This window comes from Trachurus japonicus, chromosome 19 (genome assembly GCF_045865225.1).
Source record: "Trachurus japonicus isolate A0001 chromosome 19, Traja_1.0".
Taxonomy (NCBI): domain Eukaryota; kingdom Metazoa; phylum Chordata; class Actinopteri; order Carangiformes; family Carangidae; genus Trachurus; species Trachurus japonicus.
Window position 1 is genome coordinate 1788082 of NC_140925.1, and position 20881 is coordinate 1808962.

The 20881-nt window shown below is 42.4% G+C and overlaps 2 protein-coding genes across 8 annotated transcripts; both read right to left on the reverse strand.

The window, feature by feature from the left end:
• Positions 1-1280: 1280 nt before the first annotated feature.
• LOC146967111 (uncharacterized) lies at positions 1281-2971 on the reverse strand. Of its 6 annotated transcripts, none has more exons than XM_085761663.1 (5): positions 2832-2971; positions 2686-2744; positions 2082-2432; positions 1455-1901; positions 1281-1362 (listed from the first exon to the last, which is right to left on the reverse strand). In XM_085761663.1, the coding sequence occupies exons 1-5, from the start codon at positions 2867-2869 to the stop codon at positions 1358-1360; spliced, it is 900 nt and encodes a 299-aa protein (XP_085617789.1). In that variant the 5' UTR covers positions 2870-2971; the 3' UTR covers positions 1281-1357. The 6 variants fall into 6 exon arrangements, with proteins under 6 accessions (XP_085617789.1, XP_085617788.1, XP_085617786.1 ...); XM_085761662.1 differs by having other exon boundaries at positions 1455-1961; XM_085761660.1 differs by having other exon boundaries at positions 1455-2021.
• Positions 2972-8215: 5244 nt separating this feature from the next.
• On the reverse strand, positions 8216-15466 carry LOC146967112 (D(5)-like dopamine receptor). Of its 2 annotated transcripts, XM_085760872.1 has the most exons (5): positions 15141-15466; positions 12431-12749; positions 10088-10635; positions 8487-8497; positions 8216-8433 (listed from the first exon to the last, which is right to left on the reverse strand). In XM_085760872.1, the coding sequence occupies exons 1-5, from the start codon at positions 15299-15301 to the stop codon at positions 8270-8272; spliced, it is 1203 nt and encodes a 400-aa protein (XP_085616998.1). In that variant the 5' UTR covers positions 15302-15466; the 3' UTR covers positions 8216-8269. The 2 variants fall into 2 exon arrangements, with proteins under 2 accessions (XP_085616998.1, XP_085616997.1); XM_085760871.1 differs by lacking the exon at positions 8487-8497 and having other exon boundaries at positions 10074-10635.
• Between the last annotated feature and the right edge of the window lie 5415 nt (positions 15467-20881).

Below are 20881 nucleotides of genomic sequence, written 5' to 3' on the forward strand. Positions count from 1 at the left end.
AGAACCCACAACTGCCAGTTTGAGCAGTTTCTAAGCTGCTTCATTCATGCAAGAGTTCTCAACAGACCTGAGACCTCAGACCTTGACCCGGTCCGATCCGCAGGTGCTAAACCCCGGACCTAATGTGGCCGTACTCACGATCACTAATTCTTGGCTCAAGCGTAACCAAAAAAAAAGGAACCCCATGGTCCGACCTGACTTGAGTGGGCTACATGTTTTCGACCCTAACCCGGCGCGTCCCATCGTGTTGTTCGGGCCGGTCTAGTCAGTTGAGGACGCCGACTGACCCGAGGAAAGAGCCTATACTGTTTGGCCAGAGCACGCATTTATGTAGAGGTTTCATTTCTAAATGAATGCTGCTCTGAATCCGAGTATTTCTTTTTTAAACAGTAAGAAGAATGATTTGACAGTATTTCCCCATCTTATCTGAGCATAAGATTTGTTGAAAATTAAATAAAAGCCAGTCCCATATAGACGCCTGTCTCAAATATAATTTTTACAATATAGTATATCAGTTTGGCAGTGAAAGCACATAAAAGCCCAGGCTTACGGTATTTGGCCACAGTGTAAAATGGATTATGGTCTGTATGGCAAAATGAGAAGGGAACCCATGATGTCATAGGTAAATTTAACTGGAGGTTGTCCAGCGTCTCACAGAGGAAGAACAGAGACTCTCTTTGGCCTGTCTCATCGTGTCACCTGATGAGGTTTCTGATCATCCACCCTGCAGAGGTTGTGTTTTTAAAGTGAAGTGACTGTACGAAGGTGTCTGTGGTCGTGAATGATCAGAATTTTCACAGTAATGGCTGTAAAAACAAAAAAAACATGGAGGGCAAATGAACTCATGCTTATTCCAGTGTCATTTAACACTAAAAGCCATAGTGGTAAATTGGAGCCACTGCAGTCTGTTATGAATTACTAACACCATCAGATTTCTTTGGCTCAGCCACACTCAGGGCAGCGGTATGCATTTGTTAACAAGCTCAAGGCAGTTTCAGTTGTATAGCCCATTGGTTTCCTCTGCCCTTACCCTCACATTGACTGAGGAAAGTCCCGGGAATGATGAGCTAAAAATTTTGTCAAGAGAGAAATTGAACACTGAAAAGTGTTTTGAGACCCAGAATTAGCACTGCAGATCACGGTCTTTGACTTCATCTCAAGTTTCTAGACATTTGACAGAAGGTACAGCCCTGTGAACACTGAGGCAGTTGGAACCAGAGCACAAGTGTGCTGAAAAGTTGAAGTGCAGTCAAACAAAGTTCAAAGAGCCAACAAATATTGATTTTTAGTTTTTATTGAACACTTTTACACATCACATGTGGAACTAGTTTGACCAGACTGAAGATCAGTCCCAGATTTACCCTGCAAGACAATGAGAAGGGATAATGTTAATCGTGCTCAAGATTCACTGTTGAGAAAAAAGAAAAGCAGCTCAGACTTGAATTTGACATTACCTCTGTAAAACTTTGTCCCTTTGGCCCCAGATAGTGGAAGCTTGCTTGGAGTGTTGCTTGGAGTGTTGCTTGGCATCTTGCTTGGAGCATTGTTCACAGTGGGTGGGTCAATGGGTGGAGGAAGGTACTCTGGAGAATACTGCATGTGGGAGTAGAAGTCTCGTGCACGCTGGAAGCCATTTCTGGTCTGAATGATGTAGGTTGAGGGCAGCACCAGAGGAGAAGTCTCACTCGGGGTCTCACTTAGGGTCTCACTTGGGGTCTCAGGTACTGCTTCCCACCTGAATTCAGGGAAAGGACGAGGTGGAAGGGGTAAAAAGCCAGGGGCTGAGACGTAGGCTTCTCCTGCAGGCTGTGCAGGCCTCAAAGATGCATCTGGTGTAGGACCGCCATAAGGCATGGGACCATCGACATTCCTGGGGGCTGGGTAGCCTGCACTGGAGCCACCTCTGTAAAGCATGGGACCATCACCCATATGGAGGACTGGGGAGCCTGCACTGGAGCCACCTCTGTAAGGCATGGGACCATCACCCATATGGAGGGCTGGGGAGCCTGCACTGGATCCACCTCTGTAAGGCATGGGACCATCACCCATATGGACAGCTGGGTAGCCTGCACTGGAGCCACCTCTGTAAGGCATGGGGCCATCACCCATATGGAGGACTGGAGCATTGCCATGAGAAGGTGCAAACCTGGAGGTTGAAGCCCAAGCACCAACAGGCTGAGGCTGCACAGGAGGGAAGCTGGGAGCCTTCTGGGCTGGGGCCTGGGCTGGGGCCTGGGCTGGGGCCTGGGCTGGGGCCTGGGCTGGGGCCTGGGCTGGGGCCTGGGCTGGGGCCTGGGCTGGGGCCTGGACAGGGGCCTGGACAGGGGCCTGGGACAGGGGCATCATGAGAGGATGAGAACCTCCAGAAGGAGAGTGTGATGAGCCAGAACTGCCACTGTTGCTCCAGGTACCCATGTAGGGATATTTATAGTCTGGACAGGATGGGAGAGTCAAGAATAAGCTTCGGTTGTCATGGAGAGCATCAAAACATCATCCAACAGCATTTTGATTGTTTCTCAGTTTGCAACTCTAGAGTTGGTGGCATGTTAAGTGATTTAGGAGCTGCAGAAATTTACCAAAATACATCTGAAGATGTATTGACTATGAAATTCAAGTTACTTATGCATTTGCATTGTTTAAAGTCCTAAAAGCACAACAATTTTTAAAGTGAAGAAATTAGTATACCTCCTTTTGTTGCAGGAAAAGCAGCAGCACAGCTCAACAGCAGACAGATCCAAGAAACCCTGAAATAGTGAGAGATGTTTATTTTTGCTCCTAAATGTAAAATTGAGCTGGAACTGAACTGAAAACACAAAAACAGTTCCTCTTACCTCAAAGCCAGTCCAGGTGCCATGTTTGACTCTGACATTGCAGTGGAGTTTCAGCAGTTTGTCTTCAGCAGCCAGTGAATAGTGGAGACTGACAGTCTGGTCTGTTTGCTGAGTGGAGCTTCTTTGGTTTTATACTGCTGCTTCTCGTGGCCTCTGCTCTAATTACACTCATTAGCAGCACCTGGGGCCCAATCAGGCCCAGTCTGTTGGCGGAGCATGAGGGTGCGTTCATGTTCGGCATCGATATTTCTTTCTAACCTGATTCACCCAATTCATGTTTTAACTTGCCTCTATTAGTATTTATTTTTTACTTCTACATATCTGCAATGCACAAATATTGTCCGTCTTTATGTTTACATGTGTGTTTGTATTTGTCCACAGTGTAGAAAGGACCAAGTTTTTTTATAGCAAAATGAGAAGGGAACCTGATGTTATCTTCATTCAGAACCCCCTCCTCCCTTATGTTAAAGTCTTTATCTTAGGACAGGTACGTCTAAAGTGTTGTCGAAGTTGGAAAAGTCTTTGTTTTGTTGTTAAAAAATAAAAATCCTTCAAATACATATTCTTTTAAGATACTTGCTAAATTGATATGATTTTAAAATCACTGGTCTGTGTTTACCATTGGATTGAATCCATTGTTAATACAACCTGTCAATGTTGATACTATATTAAACTAAATATAAAATTCCTTTTCCTGCTCTTTGGTCTGACAGCATTTAAAGTGTAAAATAGGTAATGTTAGTGGAGTGTGATGAAGCTGATGTTTAAAACAAGCATCTCTAAACATATATAAGAGACTGGAGCTATACAACACTTAGACCTGACCTTCCCATGGCACTTGTAGTCGTGTCATTAGATCCTGTATCTCAGCACTGACTGATCCTCTGAAGGGGGGGGGGGGTGTAACAGTTGTCCACTTGTGCGTCACATGAAATCTGCATTAAATCACATGTGTGGTGTTTTTTCTCCCGTCGACTCGCAGCTTCACAGCGTTTGAAGCTTTTGTTCCACGTGTGGGAGCGTGGCTGCTGCAGCGAGGTCAAACGTCAGAGAGCAGAACAGACAACAAACAGGAGAGCTGTGTCTGACACTCTCACACTTTGATGTCAGGGAGAAGAAGTAAAGGCCGATTGTGCTGCAGGCAGCAGAGAGACGATTGTTTGTCCTCTCCTCCTCTGGCGTTCTCCTGCTCCTCTCCTCAGCAGAAACTCACTGCACTGACACGGAGAGACGTGTTGAGGTAAATACACCAAGCCACATGTTGTGTGTTTCACCTGCTGGATCAGTTTACACTGGACAGCAGAGTGGACAGATGCTGTACTTCCACATCTGGACCAACTCCCCTTCAGCATTGGATATAAAGTTACATAGTATATACAGCCACGGAAAAAAAGTAGAGACCACTTCAAAATGATGAGTTTCTCAGGTTTTACTATTTATAGCTATGTGTTTGAGTAAAATTAACATGTTTGTTTTATTTTGTAAACTACTGACAACATTTCTCCCAAAATAAAAATAAAAATATTATAATTTACAGCATTCACTGGCAGAAAATGGCAACTTCTCAAAATATCAATAAATTTCAAGTCTTCAGACCTTGAATAATAATAATGCAAATAAAACATGTTTATATTAATTCCTAAACAACACAACACACATTTTTACTTAAGAAGAATCTAGAAATAAGGTTTTTGTGGAACAATGTCAATGTTTAATCCCAGCAGTGGTTTTTATAATCTTCCTATGTGATTCAGGTGATGACCTCACCAGTGTCTCATTGGGTAGAATGAGTTGTGTTTGTGTTGGTATTTTTTATTTTTTTAAGAAAAAACGGGAATGGAATAAGTGCTGTACATGATGCTTTTAAAGAAACATTTGTGAAAGTGGTCTCTCATTTTTTCCAGAGCTGTAGTTACATATGATCATGGTTCAATGTTTTTGCTTTGAAAAGTATCAGAATATGTTAAAATGAAGATTAGTTAAGCACTCACTGTTTGATCTTAATTGATTACTTTGTCCCACACTCAGTCATTCCTCCTCTGGAGAACATGAACATCTGGATCAACATCTGGATCTGTCGGCCCGGTCATTGTTGTTGAGATGTTCTGTCTCTGAGCACTCACATGCTCTCAGCTCTGATCATTTTAATGTTTGCTTTTGTTCTCATGACTTCCAACATGGCCGCCTGCCTGTCCTCTACAGTCTCCTAGCAACAAGAGATGGAGGCGTAACCGCCGGTCCGGTTCGGTGTCGGTCGTTGATCGTAGCAGAAGGAAACCAATGCTGCTGAAGAATCCAGGAGAGAACCGGACCACAGAGTAACGATGTCACCTCTGGACCTTCACTACACGACCGGACTCAAAAAACGCGGAGCGGCACCGGGTCTGTTTTCATGGTTAATCTGGCTCCGAGCCACTCGGATAGAAGCAGCCCGCAATTAGCTGAAGGGCCAATTAGACACTGGAACTAATGATGTAATTGTTATTAATTACCATCCTCGTCCGATTGGTCGTCTTTAACATATCAAAGGCAGCTGGAGTGTGAGGCTGCAGCACAATGACCGAGTGAACCTGAACACATCAAAAGGCTGCGCATCAAAATGTCACTGCTGCTACAAACTACAAACTGTGCAGCTCTCACTTTTGACCAAACGTCTCACCTGTGACCAGACTTCTCACCTTTGACTTAAAGGGATAGTTCACCCAAAATTGAAATGTCACTCATTATCTCCTCCCCTCATGTGGACTAAGGGCTGGGAGAAGTTTCAGAGTCCTCCGTGGCTTCTCTGAGTTACAGGGGGTCTCGGCGTAGCAGTGCATGTCCATATGACGGTTGCAAATGGATACCAACTGTCTTCATAACAAAAAGACAAACAACTCCATGCTGCTCATATGTAATGTCCGTCTTGTATTGAAACCCCAAAATGCAAAATTGTCCCGAAAAAAATTAAATAAGTCTATTTTTTAAGCTTGTTTGTAGCGGAAGCTCCTCGAAGCTCCTCTTCCCGGTTCGTCAAATTTGGACGAACTGCTACGCCGAGACCCCCTGTAACTCAGAGAAGCCACGGAGGACTCTGAAACTTCTCCCAGCCCTTAGTCAACATGAGGGTGAGTAGATAATGAGTGAAATTTCAATTTTGGGTGAACTATCCCTTTAAAGTCTCACCTGTGACCAAACATCTCACCTTTGACCAGACATCTCCCCTGTGGCTCCTCTTCGATACAGAACTCCATCAGTACCTTCTTGTTGTTGGTTTCCCTCAGTGTCTCGGTGATGCTCTGATGTTTTAACTGTCTCAGCTCCTCTTCATTGTGCCAAAAAATGTAAATAAATGCAAACAAAGAGAGGAAAGAGCTTCGTCCGGTGGGGAGAATCAGACTTTATTCGAAACACGTGCGGAATGAATTGTCTCCATCAGTTTTATTACAAGCGTGGAAATATAAAGAGGAATATATAAAACCATAAGAAATGTGTCTAATCAAAGGAAAAGCACGGGCTGTGCTTCTACTCCCATGTTTATTCTGTTTGTCTTTGATACAGGAGGATGAAGTTGTTTCTGTCTGACAGGACAACGTCACATTGATCTGGTGAAGCTGTCCTCAATCAGATCAATAATCTCGTCTTCAATAGGTCAATCACAGGTTGTTTTATTTAACTGACACTGTTTACAGTTTATTACAGTTTTTCTCGATTGCTAAGACACATTTCTCGAAAGCTGCTCTCATTTTCTCTAAACTGTGAACACAAACCCCAATTTTCAAGCTACATTCACAAAACCTCAGATTCTTCTTGCAAAACCAAACTTTCACCTCAAAACAGTTCAATCTGTGCCCAAAACTGAACTATGTTGTCAAATCAAAATTAAAAACACTACTGAGCCAGTCACTAAACACTACATAGAAAAATAGAAAACACAATGAAGCTGTAGAAATAAATGTTTATCGTTCACTGTAGCTAAATGCATGTTGCAAAACTAAAAACCTGTGCATTTACACTGTAGCACTTCTCTCCTTCCCTTTCTTTCACCCTCCTCCCTCCCTCTCCACATCCATTTCATCCCCTTTTCCTTCCTTCTTCTTTTTTCTTCCCAGTTCATCCCTCCCTCCCTCATCCTCTCTTCCTTCACCCTGTCGTCTCTCATCTTCTCCTCTTGCAAAACAAAACACCTGTGCATTTTGCACTTGTACATAGTACTGTAAAAAAAAAAAAAAAAAGCACAAAAACCAGAAATCTTGTGCATTTAGCACTTGTATACAGTAAGCCTACATAAAAATAAAGTACAAAAATATAGAAATGAGAAGTGCACAACTCAGCCACAGCATCATTTCTCTGTACTGGATCAGGCCACAGGACTTCATCCTGAACTAGCTACAGTATATGTGCCCTCACATCATTGGACACAAGTGTGATCAATTTTGAGTTGTTGTGTTCAACCGGTGAAACTTGTGCTTTACTTGTGTTTGACTTTTGCCACCTGTGCTCAGCATTATGCAACACAGGTGCATCACAATGAAAATGTGGTGGTGAGTTGTGTCTAAACAGGTGAAAAGTGCTGATGGTTTAAAGAGTGACTGATTCAATCAGTGGGTTCAGGCAACTGAGAATTTGGTTCAAACAACAGGGTTTAGTGTTTTAGCAATTGAAATCCACTCAGACTGTTTCAGTCTAAATGTAACATCTGGTTTGTTCACATCTGTTGTGATTAACAGTTAAATCCACAGTTCATCAGTTGAACATTACAACCAAAACACTCCACAGTCAAACAGAGAGGAGCAGGGTGAAGAGGATAAGGAGGAAAAGGAGAAGGTAGAGAAGGAGGAGAAGGAGGAGAAGAAGGAAGAGGATAAGGAAGAGCAGGTGGAAGAGAAGAGAAAGAGGAGGAAGAGAAGAAGGAGAAAGAGGAGAAGGACGAAGAGGAGGAGATAATTAAGGAGGAGGAAGGAGGAAGAAGAAGAGGAGGAAGAGGATAAGGAGGAAGAGGAGAGAAAGAGGAGGAAGAGGATAAGGAGGAAGAGGAGAGAAAGAGGAGGAAGAGGATAAGGAGGAAGAGGAGAGAAAGTGGAGGAAGAGGATAAGGAGGAAGAGGAGGAGGGAGAGAAGGAGGAAGAAGAGGATGAGGAGGAAGAGGAGGGAGAGAAGGAGGAAGAAGAGGATGAGGAGGAAGAGGAGGGAGAGAAGAAGGAGGAGGAAGGAGAGGGAGGAGAAGGAAGAGAAGGGGGCAGGAGAGAAGGAAAAGGACGAAGAGGAGGAAGAGAAATAAATTACAAAACATTTTTACCCAGATCGGTTTTTCTGAAAATCCTTTACATTGAACAATCAAAGTGTTTTTTGTTTTGTCTTGTTTTGTTTTTTTAATTTAAACTCCTGTAAAAAAGTTCAGTAAGCTCGGGGTTCAGGTCAAACAGAGGGTCAAAGGTCACGGCCCCTCCCTCTCCTCCTCACAGGTCTTGGATCTGACCCGGGATGACGTAGCAGTGATCCGCGGGTCCAGACGAGCTGAAGGGCATCAGGTCCAGAGAGATGTCGGCCTCACACTGGTACTGCAGCAGCGCCGGCAGCAGCAGGTTCCGGTGGCTCCGCGACTCCCCCGACACCCCCGACACTAGGGGCGGGAGAAAAGATCGATTCACATAAGTATCGCAATATTTTTTTGACGATTTTTAAATCTTTTTTTTCTTTTTCAAAAAAATAAAAAAATAAAAATAAAAACAGTGATTTTCAGAGTCAAAAAAGTTAAAAAATTTTGATTCAGTTTTCACAAATTTAATTTAATGGGAACTATTTATTAGCATGTTGACCATGTTACCAACTATAATGGACAACTAGAATTTTGTCTTTTTTTTCTATAAGAGGCTAATGACACAAAATGGTGTCCAAGCTATAGCTTATCTATATCTAATCTATAAATTTTACTCGTTAAACTGTTTTTTTTCAAAAATCAAAGTAACACCAATGACACAACAAAAAGAACCACGTTGAAAAATGACATTTTAATTGAAAATATCTTACTTTTACTCATGAAAGAGACACTCACAATGTATTGTCTTAAATGGCTCTTGGAGTTCTCTTACATATTCGATTTTTAAATCTTTTTTTTTTTTTTTGTGCAATGTGCATTTGTTGGCTTTTTTACATACAGAAGGTCCAGGTTTCGAAAAGGGTTTAAGTTCACTTTATAATGGAGTATGTTTGGAGTAATTTATAGGCTCCTACAGTGTTTGTGTGCAGATAAATGTTAAAATGTAGCAGTTTACCTCAGTCTATATACCTCATTTTGTCAGAAAGGTTTCAGAAGCCTGTTTTTTCTATACTCTTTTATTTTTGCCTCTTTTATGCAGTCCAGGCTTTTGAAAAGAGAGTAAACATATATACTGCTGCTGAATAAATCTTAAAAACTGACTTACATGTGATGTGTGTTTTTGGGGGAAATATGGTTCCTGGAATAGTCTGTAGACAATCATAATCATTCAACTGTTTCACTGGTGTTAAAGGGATAGTTCAACATTTTGGCAAATTGGCCCATTGCCATAATCCCTATAGTCATAGCAGTAGGTTCGTTACCTTTAATTGTCGGTGCAAGCTGTTTTTAGAACGGCGGAGCAGAGCCGTGAGCTGCTCAGAGCTACGCTATGGAAGGCTCATGGGATTTCTTGGTTTCCCTCATCAAACTCATCAAATACGCAATCCAACAACTCCACAACGCTCTGGTGGACAAGTTGTGAGCTGCACATTCACCACGCTATGAGATAATAACACAACGTTACCACACAGAGTTGTTTTAGAGGGAAATACAGAGACTATTTGATGAAAAACTGTCCCTGAAGGCAACGCGCATCAGCGGTTTTGCATGAATTTCCCTCTAAAACAACTCTGTGTGGTAACGTTGTGTTATTATCTCATAGCGTGGTGAATGTGCAGCTCACAACTTGTCCACCAGAGCGTTGTGGAGTTGTTGGATTGTGTATTTCATGAGTTTGATGAGGGAAACCAATTAAGAAATCCCATAATGAGCCTCCGTAGCGTAGCTCTGAGCAGCTCACGGCTCTGCTCCACCGTTCTAAAAATAGCTTGCACCGACAATTAAAGGTTAACGAACCTACTGCTATGACTATAGGGATTATGGCAATGGGACAATTTGCCAAAATGTTGAACTATCTGCAATATCGTAGAATTGCAATTTAAATCGAATCGGCATCCAAAAAATCGTAGAAGAATCTAATCGGGAGAAAAGCACATCATCACCAGCCCTACCAGACACTTGCTCCATGTCTCCTCCTCCTCCTGCTCCTCCTCCTGCCCCGGTGTGGGGGGGCATCATCGCCACCACCATGCCGGCGGCGGTCCGCTGGGCGCCGACGCCCGGGCCGGGACACGCCTCCTTCTGCAGCGTGGTGTCGTGGTGGTAGGAGACGAGCTCGTTGCTGAAGTCCACGGTCTCCACGGCGGAGCTGGAGCAGTACTTGTTGCAGCCCAGGATGGTGGAGAAGGCCTTGCGGAAGTCGGCGTTGAAGGCGTAGATGACGGGGTTGAGCGAGGAGTTGGCCCAGCCGAACCACACGAAGATGCTGAAGGTGGTGTCGCTGACGCACGGCGGCTCGCCGGCGCGGTCCAGCTGGCAGAACGGCACCACGCAGTTGAGGACGAAGAAGGGCAGCCAGCAGAACACGAACACGCCCATGATGATGGACAGCGTCTTCAGCACTTTGGTCTCCCGCTTGAAAGACGTCTTGAGCGAGCTTTCGTCGTGCGCCGTTGTCGACGACGACGTGCGGTGGCGGCGGTGGTTTTTCTGCGCACGGTGCCCCTGCCCGCAGTGGTGGGTAGAGTAGCCAAAAATTGTACTCAAGTAAGAGTATAGTTACTTTAGAATAATATCACTCAAGTAAAAGTAAAAAGTAGCCATTCAAATATTTACTTGAGTAAGAGTAGAAAGTACTTGGTGAAAAAGCTACTCAAGTACTTAGTAACTGCTCAGTAACCTCTGATTTGTTCGCTTAATGATCAGCACGTAAATGTAGGCCTAATCAAATACACAGAAATATAATAGCAATGAAAAAATTCAAATATTGCCAAAGAACAACATTTAACAACTAAGAAGACAATAGCCTAAATGACTTTTTTTTGTACAAAGTAACATAAATTAAGACAAATTCAGCCACAATAACTTACATAGGCCTATCTATGATATATGAACTGTCTGAGACTAATGCCAGAACCAGGTATTTAAACCCAGAGTGGGTGGTCCTATGATTGGTTTCTAGTGAAACCAAAGTCACATGACCACACCCCGAAACTGGAGGGGTGGTCATGTGTCTCCAGGTGTGTATGGGGTTTAAACTTCCTGGGGAGGAAGAAGAATAAGATAACCTGTATGACTGAGAACCTTCACCAAAGATGGTTTATATTTAATATCTTTGCCTTGACAGACATTATCCACGACATACCAGGGCTGACGTCATCCTAATCATTTACTAGCCGCAGTTTCTCAAATTTGAGGCGGAGTGGCCGTCCTGTTTACCGCGGAGATTTTGTGTGCGGTCATGTGACTCCCTGGCTCTGTCTGATTGGTTAAACGGAGGCAAACGTCGCGAGTGGCTACACCTGATTGGTGAAACGCAGTCATGTGACAGAGGCTTGGCAGTATCTCATTAAAACAAAACAATTTTCACATTAGATCTATAAGAAAAAGTAGCGAGTAGCGACCGGAATGAAGCTCAACGTAACGCAGTAAAAGTACCGCTTCTTCTGAAGAAATATACTCAAGTAAAAGCAGGGCCGGCCCTAGGATGTTGGTGGCCCCCTAAACAAGGTTTTTGTTTGTGGCCCTGCACTCTAAGCGCAAACACCAAATCACTGGTTAAAACTGAATACAGACGTGTTTATGCCCTCTGAGGTTTGAAGCCATTTTCTCAACTTTTACATATTTTCTTAAATGTATCTTTTTAAGATACTTGCAGATGTAACAATACTCAAGTGTTTTATGTCTAAATATTAGAACCTCCGCTGTAAGCACACTGAGGCCAGTTTGTCCTAGAACACTGTAGAAAGAAATAATTTAGGACAAATGCTGGAAATTTGAGGTCTGCTTTTTGAAAAATGTCAAATCCCTTGTGAAAACACTCCTTCAGTCATGAGAATGAACTGTTTTGGTGCTTGAAATAGGATATGAATACAGTAATAGATAAGTGTAGAAAACAAGTCTAAAATGACATTTTGTAAAATAGCTTTTTGAGCACAAATGTTGTCATTCTGCCGTTCTATTTTCACCAAATGTCTCAAATGTGAGATAAAAGAAGCTGAATATTGACTTCACATTACATATAAAGCTCATAGCTGCACGTGCAGACCTCAGGATGTTTAAATGACTTGATGAACCCCGGTACCTTTCTGATCATGTGGCCCCCCACCTAACGGCTATGGCCCTTAACAACCGCATAGAGTGTTTATGCCAGGGACCGGCCCTGAGTAAATGTAACAAGTATGCTGCATTGAAACTACTCTTAGAAGTACAATTTATCCAAAAAGTTACTCAAGTAAATGTAACGGAGTAAATGTAGCGCGTTACTACCCACCTCTGCCTGCCTGCCGCCCTTCGCCGCCGCCGCGCGCTCCAGGGACGAGATGCGGCGGATCTGGGTCTGCGCGATGCGGAAGATGCGCGTGTACGTGCCGACCATGATGAGCACGGGGATGTAGAAGCTGATGAGCGACGAGGAGATGGCGTAGGTCCGGTTCAGGCTGGCGTTGCAGTCGTCCGGGTTGTGCGCGGTGGCGGCGGCGGCAGCAGCGGCGGTCAGGTTGTCGGCGTCGGCGCGGTGCCAGTTGAGCTGCACGGGGATGAAGGAGATGAGGATGGAGAGCGTCCACGCCACGCCGATCATCAGGAAGGCAAACCGGCGCGTCATCTTGCGCTCGTACCTGCGTGGGTCATTATCAAAATATGGTGGTTTTCAGAGTCAAAAAAGTAAAAAATTTTAATTCAGTTTTCACAAATTTAATTTAATTTAAAGGGACAACGAGGAGTTTTGGAAAAGCGAAGTGTTTCCACACTACATTTATGAGCCTCCGCGCACCGTGAAATTCTTCGACCGGTGCAAGACAGACTCATGTTTTCATTCATCAAGAATTAAAGTCAGAGGTTTGAAGACGATCACATACCGTCGTAGTTCCCACCATAAACGGAGATTCGGCGGCGTTATTCTCATGACTCGCCACGAAACCGAAAGTAAAGAAACGCTGGTCGGCTCGCCCAGCATTTCCACCACCACTAATAATAACAAAATAACCATAGAGACAAAACCATAGATTTATCTAAAATGGACCATTAACAAGTGGTAACATAGATTCATCCACATTAATGTGAGAACCAAATAGAAACTCCTCGTTGTCCCTTTAATGGGAAGTATTTATTAGCATGTTGACCATGTTACCAACTATAATGGACAACTAGAATTTTGCCTTATTTTTCTATAAGAGGCTAATTACACAAAATGGTATCCAAGCTAGCTCAATGCCAGCATGAGTCAGCATCTTAAAGGGACAACGAGGAGTTTCTCCGTCGGCAGAACGAAAAATTCCGCGACAATAAAAAAGTCTCACGTTAATGTGGATGAATCTACGTTACCACTTGTTAATGGGCCCAAACATGAGTCTGTCTTGCGCCGGTCAAAGAATTTCACGGTGCGCGCGGAGGCTCATAAATGTAGTGTGAAAACACTTCGCTTTTCCAAAACTCCCTGTTGTCCCTTTAAAATCTACAAATTATACTCATTAAACTGTTTTTCCAAATCAAAGTAACACCAATGACACAACAAAAAGATAGATAGATAGATAGATAGATAGATAGATAGATAGATAGATAGATAGATAGATAGATAGATAGATAGATAGATAGATAGATAGATAGATAGATAGACTTGACACATGTTAAAAGCTGCGTCCTATGTCCTAGGCTCCACCTGTACTATTTATAGAGGTGGAAAGGCTAAATGTCAGGTTATGAAGAAGCTCCAAATCCTGACATCTCCATTAGGAGAACAAACTGAAATTCATGAGAAAAAGAAACATTGTTGGAGATGTCTTTGAATTGTTACATCAAAAGTATAAAATCATTGAGAGGCTGATGAATGTGAGCTGAAAACCTATGTGTGTGTGTGTGTGTGTGTGTGTGTGTGTGTCTCTGTGTGTGTGTACATGTGCATTGGACTTAGAAAGTAAAATAGATAAGCAACACACAGAGCAGGAGCAGTGAGATTTGAGCTCGGAGCAGCTCCAGAACAACAGCCCATAAAAAGAGAACCGTACCTCTTATCAGAATGTAGTAGAGATTGACTGGTTCAAAATCCCATCTTGAGCGTGGTGATGTGCATTAAATGTTTGTAGGGCAAAAACTTTTCTCACAGTCGCAAGTTAGATAAGGAGGTCATTTCTGCTTTTCTCAAAAAATCAGCGCCTACTTTTGAATGAGAGGAAGGGAGGGAACTGGCCGCACTCAGAGGCTCCGAATTTAAATTCTGTTAGTCTCTCTGGTTTTTTGAGCACATTGTGAGAGCGAGGATGAGCTTGTCTACAAAACATGGCGAAAATTATGTGTGCAGAGTGTAATTTGTGGCCGTGCTGACAGGTTAGAGAGAAAAGTGTGAGAGGATTTTTAGACCCTCTGTCACTCTAGCTGATGATGTCACCCACTCTAACCCTGAACATTCCGTGCCATTGACTCCCATGTTAAACTTGAATTTTGTCAGAAATTTTAATGATTTTAAAACTGCCAAATATCTGAAACCGTTGAAGATATCAATAAACTAAGATATAGCTGAATAGTTTAAAGGTTTGTGAACAGCTTAAAAGTTGAATGAAGTCTGTAGCGGAAAGTATGCTGAAGCTATAGAGGCTGAAAGAAGCAGAAGATTTGAAGCTTTGCCCGGGCACTGGTCCCAAATAGCTGCAAGGACCAGTGCCCGGTGCGATGGCCTGTGGCCCTAAATATTTTTACATTGTCCAAGTGTTTTTTTTTGTTTTTTTTAAGATACAAAGGAAATTAAAACTGAAAAAAATAAAATAAAACTGCAAACATATAAACTGAAATTATCATCATCATTTAAAATGGTATAAAATTACATAATTTTGGTTTAATGTGGATGATTACGTAAAAAAAAAAAAAAGTGGTCAATAATGGGCAAACACTGGGCTTAATATATGAATAAAATTAAATCCAAATTGGCTATTTAACCCTCCTGTTGTGCTGCATGGACAATGCAGCATGGACTGCATGTTTGTTCTTCACCGTGTATCTAGAGAGCGGTGACCCACCTGAAGGGGCTGGAGATGGCCCAGTAGCGGTCCATGCTGATGATGCACAGGTTGAGGATGGAGGCGGTGGAGCACATGATGTCGAAGGCGACCCAGGTGTCGCAGAAGAAGCGTCCGAACAGCCACGTGCCCGTTACCTCGGTGATGGCTCTCCACGGCATCACGAGCACGGCCACGAACAGGTCGGACACGGCCAGCGAGATCACGAACGAGTTGGTGACTTTGGAGCGCAGGTGGCGGAACTTGACCACGGCGGCGCACACCAGCGTGTTGCCCAGCAGCGTGGACACGATGAGCGCGCACAGGACGCAGCCGGTGAGCGCGCGCAGGCTGATTCCTCCTCCTCCTCCTCCACCGGTACCGACCTGGACCCGGTCCTGGATCCGGTCCCAGCGGTCCTGGTGGTCCTGGTCCCGGTCCTGATGCTGCTGCAGGGTCCAGGTCTCGTTGTGAACGGTCTCCATGGAGCTCTGCGTCCGGACGCAGTCACGTCTGTCCTGTCCCATCCTCAGACCAGCTTCAGCCGCCGGACTGAGAGAGAGAGGCGGCACCGTCACACTCACCACACCACCACATCACACCGCGACATAGAGATTTTCCTACTTATTTCAAGTGAAAATCTGCTTGAAATAAATAAAACGTGTCTTCAAAAACAAAACAAACAAAAACAAGCTACTTTTCAGTGCAATGAGTCTTATTTTAAGTAGGCTATAATTAAAATAATTTGGAGGATTTTCATTCTTATTACACGCACGAAAAACATGCTTTCACTGGCAGATTTAAGTGAAAATTTGTTTGAAACAAGTGAAAATGATCTAAAAACAAATTAATTTTTAGGTGATGAGTCTTATTTTAAGTGGAAAGATATTAGTTTTGACTAGAAATGAGACTAATATTCTTGGAAAGATTTTGAGTTTTTGCAGAGCAATCAGTGAGTGTGAACGATTCAACAAACAGAAAGAAAAAGAAAAAAGTCTGACGAATACAAAATATCAAATTTTTACAAACTCAGGAAAAACTTCAGTTTAATTTTTTTGTGGTTTAATGAATTTGATGAAAAACAGGAGAGATCAATAGCCTAATCAATAAAATCCACACAATCAGAGACGTGAGGATTTTCACCTGATAATTAAAATAATTTAATTAAAATAGTAAAAAAGTAATTTCCCAGCTTGGGATCAATAAAGTCTATCTATCTATCTATCTATCTATCTATCTATCTATCTATCTATCTATCTATCTATCTATCTATCTATCTATCTATCTATCTATCTATCTATCTATCTAATTAGATTTGATTTGAAGAGAAATGACATTTTGAGTAGAAAAAAGACAAATGAGTTTTTGGAGTGTGATTGATTGATTAACTGATTAAAGAAGGGAACTTGAAGGGAACTTTACAGCCCGAACTCTTAGGAGGAGCAAGATTTTCATTCTTATTACAAGCACGAAAAACTTGCTTTCACTGGCAGATTTTTCTACTTATTTCAAGTGAAAATTAGTTTGAAACAAATGAAAATGATCTAAAAACAAGTTAATTTCTAGGTGATGAGTCTTATTTTAAGTGGAAAGAGATTAGTTTTGACTAGAAATGAGACATTTTGATAAGAAATGAGACAAATATTCTTGGAAAGATTTTGAGTTTTTGCAGAGCAATCAATCATGAACGATTCAACAAAGTGAGTTCAATGAAAAACGGGAGAAATCAATAATCAATAAAATCCACACAACGTAACGAAACCTGAGGATTTTCACCTTTCTCATTAGATCCTTTAATTGTTTTCTCACCATATGATGAGGTTATGTTATTGTTACGCTCTGTGTTGCATTCAAAACCGTAGGAGAAATGGATGTCCAACAGGTTTGATTATTGAGCCAATATTGGATCTGTATTGATTGATGAGTTGACAGATGTTTGACAGCAGAGCAGCATCAACAGCCTCAGAGCAGAAGGTGAACTCTGCCCTCTAGTGGACAAAGACCCACAGCACAACAACACAACACATACACAACACATACACTTACAGACTGGATTGTGACAGTTTTTTATTTTATATTTTCATGTGTGATCGTCACAACCTGCTGCTCAGGTTACATCAGATAATCAATAACACACTGGACTCATTACAACACACAGTTAAACAGTGTGTGTGTTGTTTCCATAAATGTTTAAAGAGACATGAAGCTGCTCTGTTTCATCTTTTACACTTCCCCCCCTTCATTTTATCATAATAGTCTTTGGACAAAAAAAACATCATGCATATTTGTTATGTGTGTTGAGGACTTAAGTTAGATAGATAGATAGATAGATAGATAGATAGATAGATAGATAGATAGATAGATAGATAGATAGATAGATAGATAGACTTTATTAATCCCAAGCTGGGAAATTAGTTTTTTTACTATTTTAATTACATTATTTTAATTATAGCCTACTTAAAATAAGACTCATTACACTGAAAAGTAGCTTGTTTTTTTTTAAAGACACGTTTTACTTATTTCAAGCAGATTTTCACTTGGAATAAGTAGAAAAATCTGATAGTGGAGCAAGATTTTCATTCTTATTACAAGCACTTGCTTTCACTGGCAGATTTTTCTACTTATTTCAAGTGAAAATAGATAGATAGATAGAAAACTTTATTGATCCCCAAGGGGAAACTGCTTTGCCACCAGTAAAAAACACATACATCCACTTAAACAATACAAGCATACAAAAACAGCTGTATCGACATGAGGACAGAGAACTCACAAACAGTGAAAGATAAATAGATAAATATACACCTCCAGAAGGTAAAAAAAAAAAAAAAAAGTTGATACATGATGTTTCTGTGTTTTTTCAACTTTTAAAGTTTGTTTAAATTTAAATTTACCTTTTGAACATGGCTACATAATTGATACAATTTAGCCTAACTTCAGTCAGTTGTTGATTCTAAGATCCTTTACTTTTTTTCTCTTTATCTGAAAATATCATTCATGTTTATATATAAATATATTTTTTTAGGTGGGTAAAAAAAGTCAATTTTACAGTAATTTAATCTGTACACAGTGATTATACACCTACAGTAGCCTATGTAGTCTGCTTTCCATATGTTAGCCTATATTATTTCTACGTTTTATTATAGGCCTACTTGCCTATATATTGATTTTTTTTCTGTCAATATTTTTACAAATGAAAAAAAAAACAGATTTATTTTTAGTTGTATTTATTTGTCTTTATTTTCTTTTCTTCATGTTAAATTTTGTAGCTACATTTTAGATTCACCATCAGTCTGGTCACGAAAGGGTTATGTTTACAGTGAGGTGGTGACGTCAGTGTCAGCTGTGTGTGTGTGTGTGTGTGTGTGTGTGTGGATGATTCAGCAGCAGCCAGTCACTCTGTCTCGTCCTCTGCACATGTTGCAGCTCCGGCGGATGTGGCGGACACACACACACACACACGGCTTTTATTTTGACAGTGTTCGCGATTTTTTTTGTTTAAATTATTTTTTTGAAGGTAAACCCGTTCAGGTGTTAAAGCACCGAGCGGAGACCCCGTAGTGTCGGTCTGTCGGTCGGTAGAGGGGGAGGCGGTGAGCTGGTTGAACAGGCCGGAGAGGAGCAGCGCAGCGCCGCAGAGAGACGCTCAGACCCCCCCTGGTGGATTGTAGCGTCGATGACCGGGACTCGGGCTGCGCGGTGGCCGCCGTCCGAGGCTCCTGAGTCGGATTGAACCTGAACTGAGCCCCGCTGACGTCACGCCGCTGCTCCATTCAAACAGCTGCTGCGAGGCGACATTTCCGCATTTTTTCTGTTTGACTGACGCCCGATCTGATGCTCGGAGTCCCCGGCAGGTGAGAGACACGCACACACACACACACACACACACACACACACACACACACACACACACACACACACACACACACACACACTGGTTAATCTACACACACACGGATCATCATCATCACACACATTCACCTCCACTTATGTAACAGGAGGACACTGTACACACACACACACACACCTCCTGACTGCTGGATGACTGGATGAAGGGCGAACTGCTGCTGCAGGACTGTGTGTGTGTGTGTGTGTGTGTGTGTGTGTGTGTGTGTGTGTGTGTGTGTGTGTGTGTGTGTGTGTGTGTGTGTGTGTGTGTGTGTGTGTGTGTGTGTGTGTGTGTAGTTCAACACAAACCTGGTTTAAACAACAACACAATCGATCCAGAGGAAACACCATCATGATGAAGTGTGATCAATAATATCATCACCTTCTGATCAGGTTCTAATGTTTCCAATAATATCTGAGCTGTAACAACAACTCATTGATTAATCTCCTAATAGACTGGTAGCCTAGTGAACTTATCTCCAACAAGTTTCCTAATCAATAATCAATGAATGGTTTCTAAGGTTTGTAGGTCAACAGAGCAGATGAATCAACCTGAGTTGTTGCTTTCTGATCAATATTTATAGACAGATTGTGCAGCAGGTGCAACACAATGCTTCTGTTTTCGTTTATCTTTGGTATATTGAGTATTGATCAGTGATTAGTTTGACACAGAAGTTGTACAGTTGTGTGTCTTTGACCTCGTAGTTTCCACTCTTCAGTTCCTCAGGTGTTCTGGTCCTGTTGTTGTGTAGTTTGTGGAGTTGTTGGATTGTGTATTTGATGAGTTTGATGAGGGAAACCAATTAAGAAATCCCATAATGAGCCTCCATACGTAGCGTAGCTCTGAGCAGCTCACGGCTCTGCTCCGCCGTTCTAAAAAAAATAGCTTGCACCGACAATTAAAGGTAACGAACCTACTGCTATGACTATAGGGGTTATGGTGATGGGAACAATTTGCCAAAAATGTTGAACTATCCCTTTTAATATTGTTTCAAATTGTGTGTTTTGGTTGGTAGTTACTGTTGTGTAGTTGTTGTGTAGTTGTTGTTGTGTAGTTGTTGCAGTGCAGTGTTTCCATTCACAGTGGAGCAGATGAAGCTGCTGCTCATCTGGAGTCAGTCCAGAGAGTGTGTGTGTGTGTGTGTGTGTGTGTGTGTGTGTGTGTGTGTGTGTGTGTGTGTGTGTGTGTGTGTGTGTGTGTGTGTGTGTGTGTGTGTGTGTGTGTGTGTGTGTGTGTGTGTGTGTGTGTGTGTGTGTGCTCGTGTGTGTTGGGGGTCCAGTCCCTCTCCATCTGTCCAACCCCCCCCCTCCTCCTCCCTCGTTGTTGAGACTCATTTCACTGAGAACAGCTGAGTGTGAGCCAGCAGCAGTGTGTGTGTGTGTGTCTCTGTGTGTGTGTCTCTGTGGGTTGTGTGTGTCTGTGTGTGTGTTGTGTGTGTTGTGTTGTTGCCTCCAGGACGTAGCCTGCCCCCGGCGGCTCAGCTACTTCCTGCAGACGCACGGTGACGGTGCAGAGTCGGACTCAGCTGATCAAACTTTAATGTTTCCAGAGTCAGAGAGGAAAACTGAACGATGAATAATAGATGACGAAGAGGAGGAGGAGGAAGAGGAAGAGGAGGAAGAGGAGGAGGAAGAGGATGATGATGATGATGATGATGCATCTTCATCTTTCCTGTTGTTTCCTTTGTGTTTTAAACCGTGACCTCGGCTCCGTCAGGTCTGTGGTTAATTGTTGAGAAGCTCTGAGCTCCGACTTAACGAGCTCAGTTTAATGACACTGAGCTAAAGATCAATAATCAATTAATCAATTAATCAATTAATCAGTCCTGTTAAAGGTACAGTATGTAAGAAATCTAAAGCAACTGGCCGTAAAATCC

Coding starts and splice junctions, on each gene's coding strand:
- LOC146967111 (XM_085761658.1), bottom strand. CDS start 2,869: ATGTCAGAGTCAAACATGGCACCTGGACTGGCTTTGAG. Junction 2,745..2,831: donor GCACCTGGACTGGCTTTGAG/GTAAGAGGAACT, acceptor TCACTATTTCAG/GGTTTCTTGGATCTGTCTGC. Junction 2,433..2,685: donor TTTTCCTGCAACAAAAGGAG/GTATACTAATTT, acceptor CATCCTGTCCAG/ACTATAAATATCCCTACATG.
- LOC146967112 (XM_085760871.1), bottom strand. CDS start 15,301: ATGCCGTGGAGAGCCATCACCGAGGTAACGGGCACGTGGCTGTTCGGA. Junction 12,750..15,140: donor GCCATCTCCAGCCCCTTCAG/GTGGGTCACCGC, acceptor TGACCCACGCAG/GTACGAGCGCAAGATGACGC. Junction 8,434..10,073: donor GCAAGTGTCTGGTAGGGCTG/GTGATGATGTGC, acceptor TCCCGCCCCTAG/TGTCGGGGGTGTCGGGGGAG.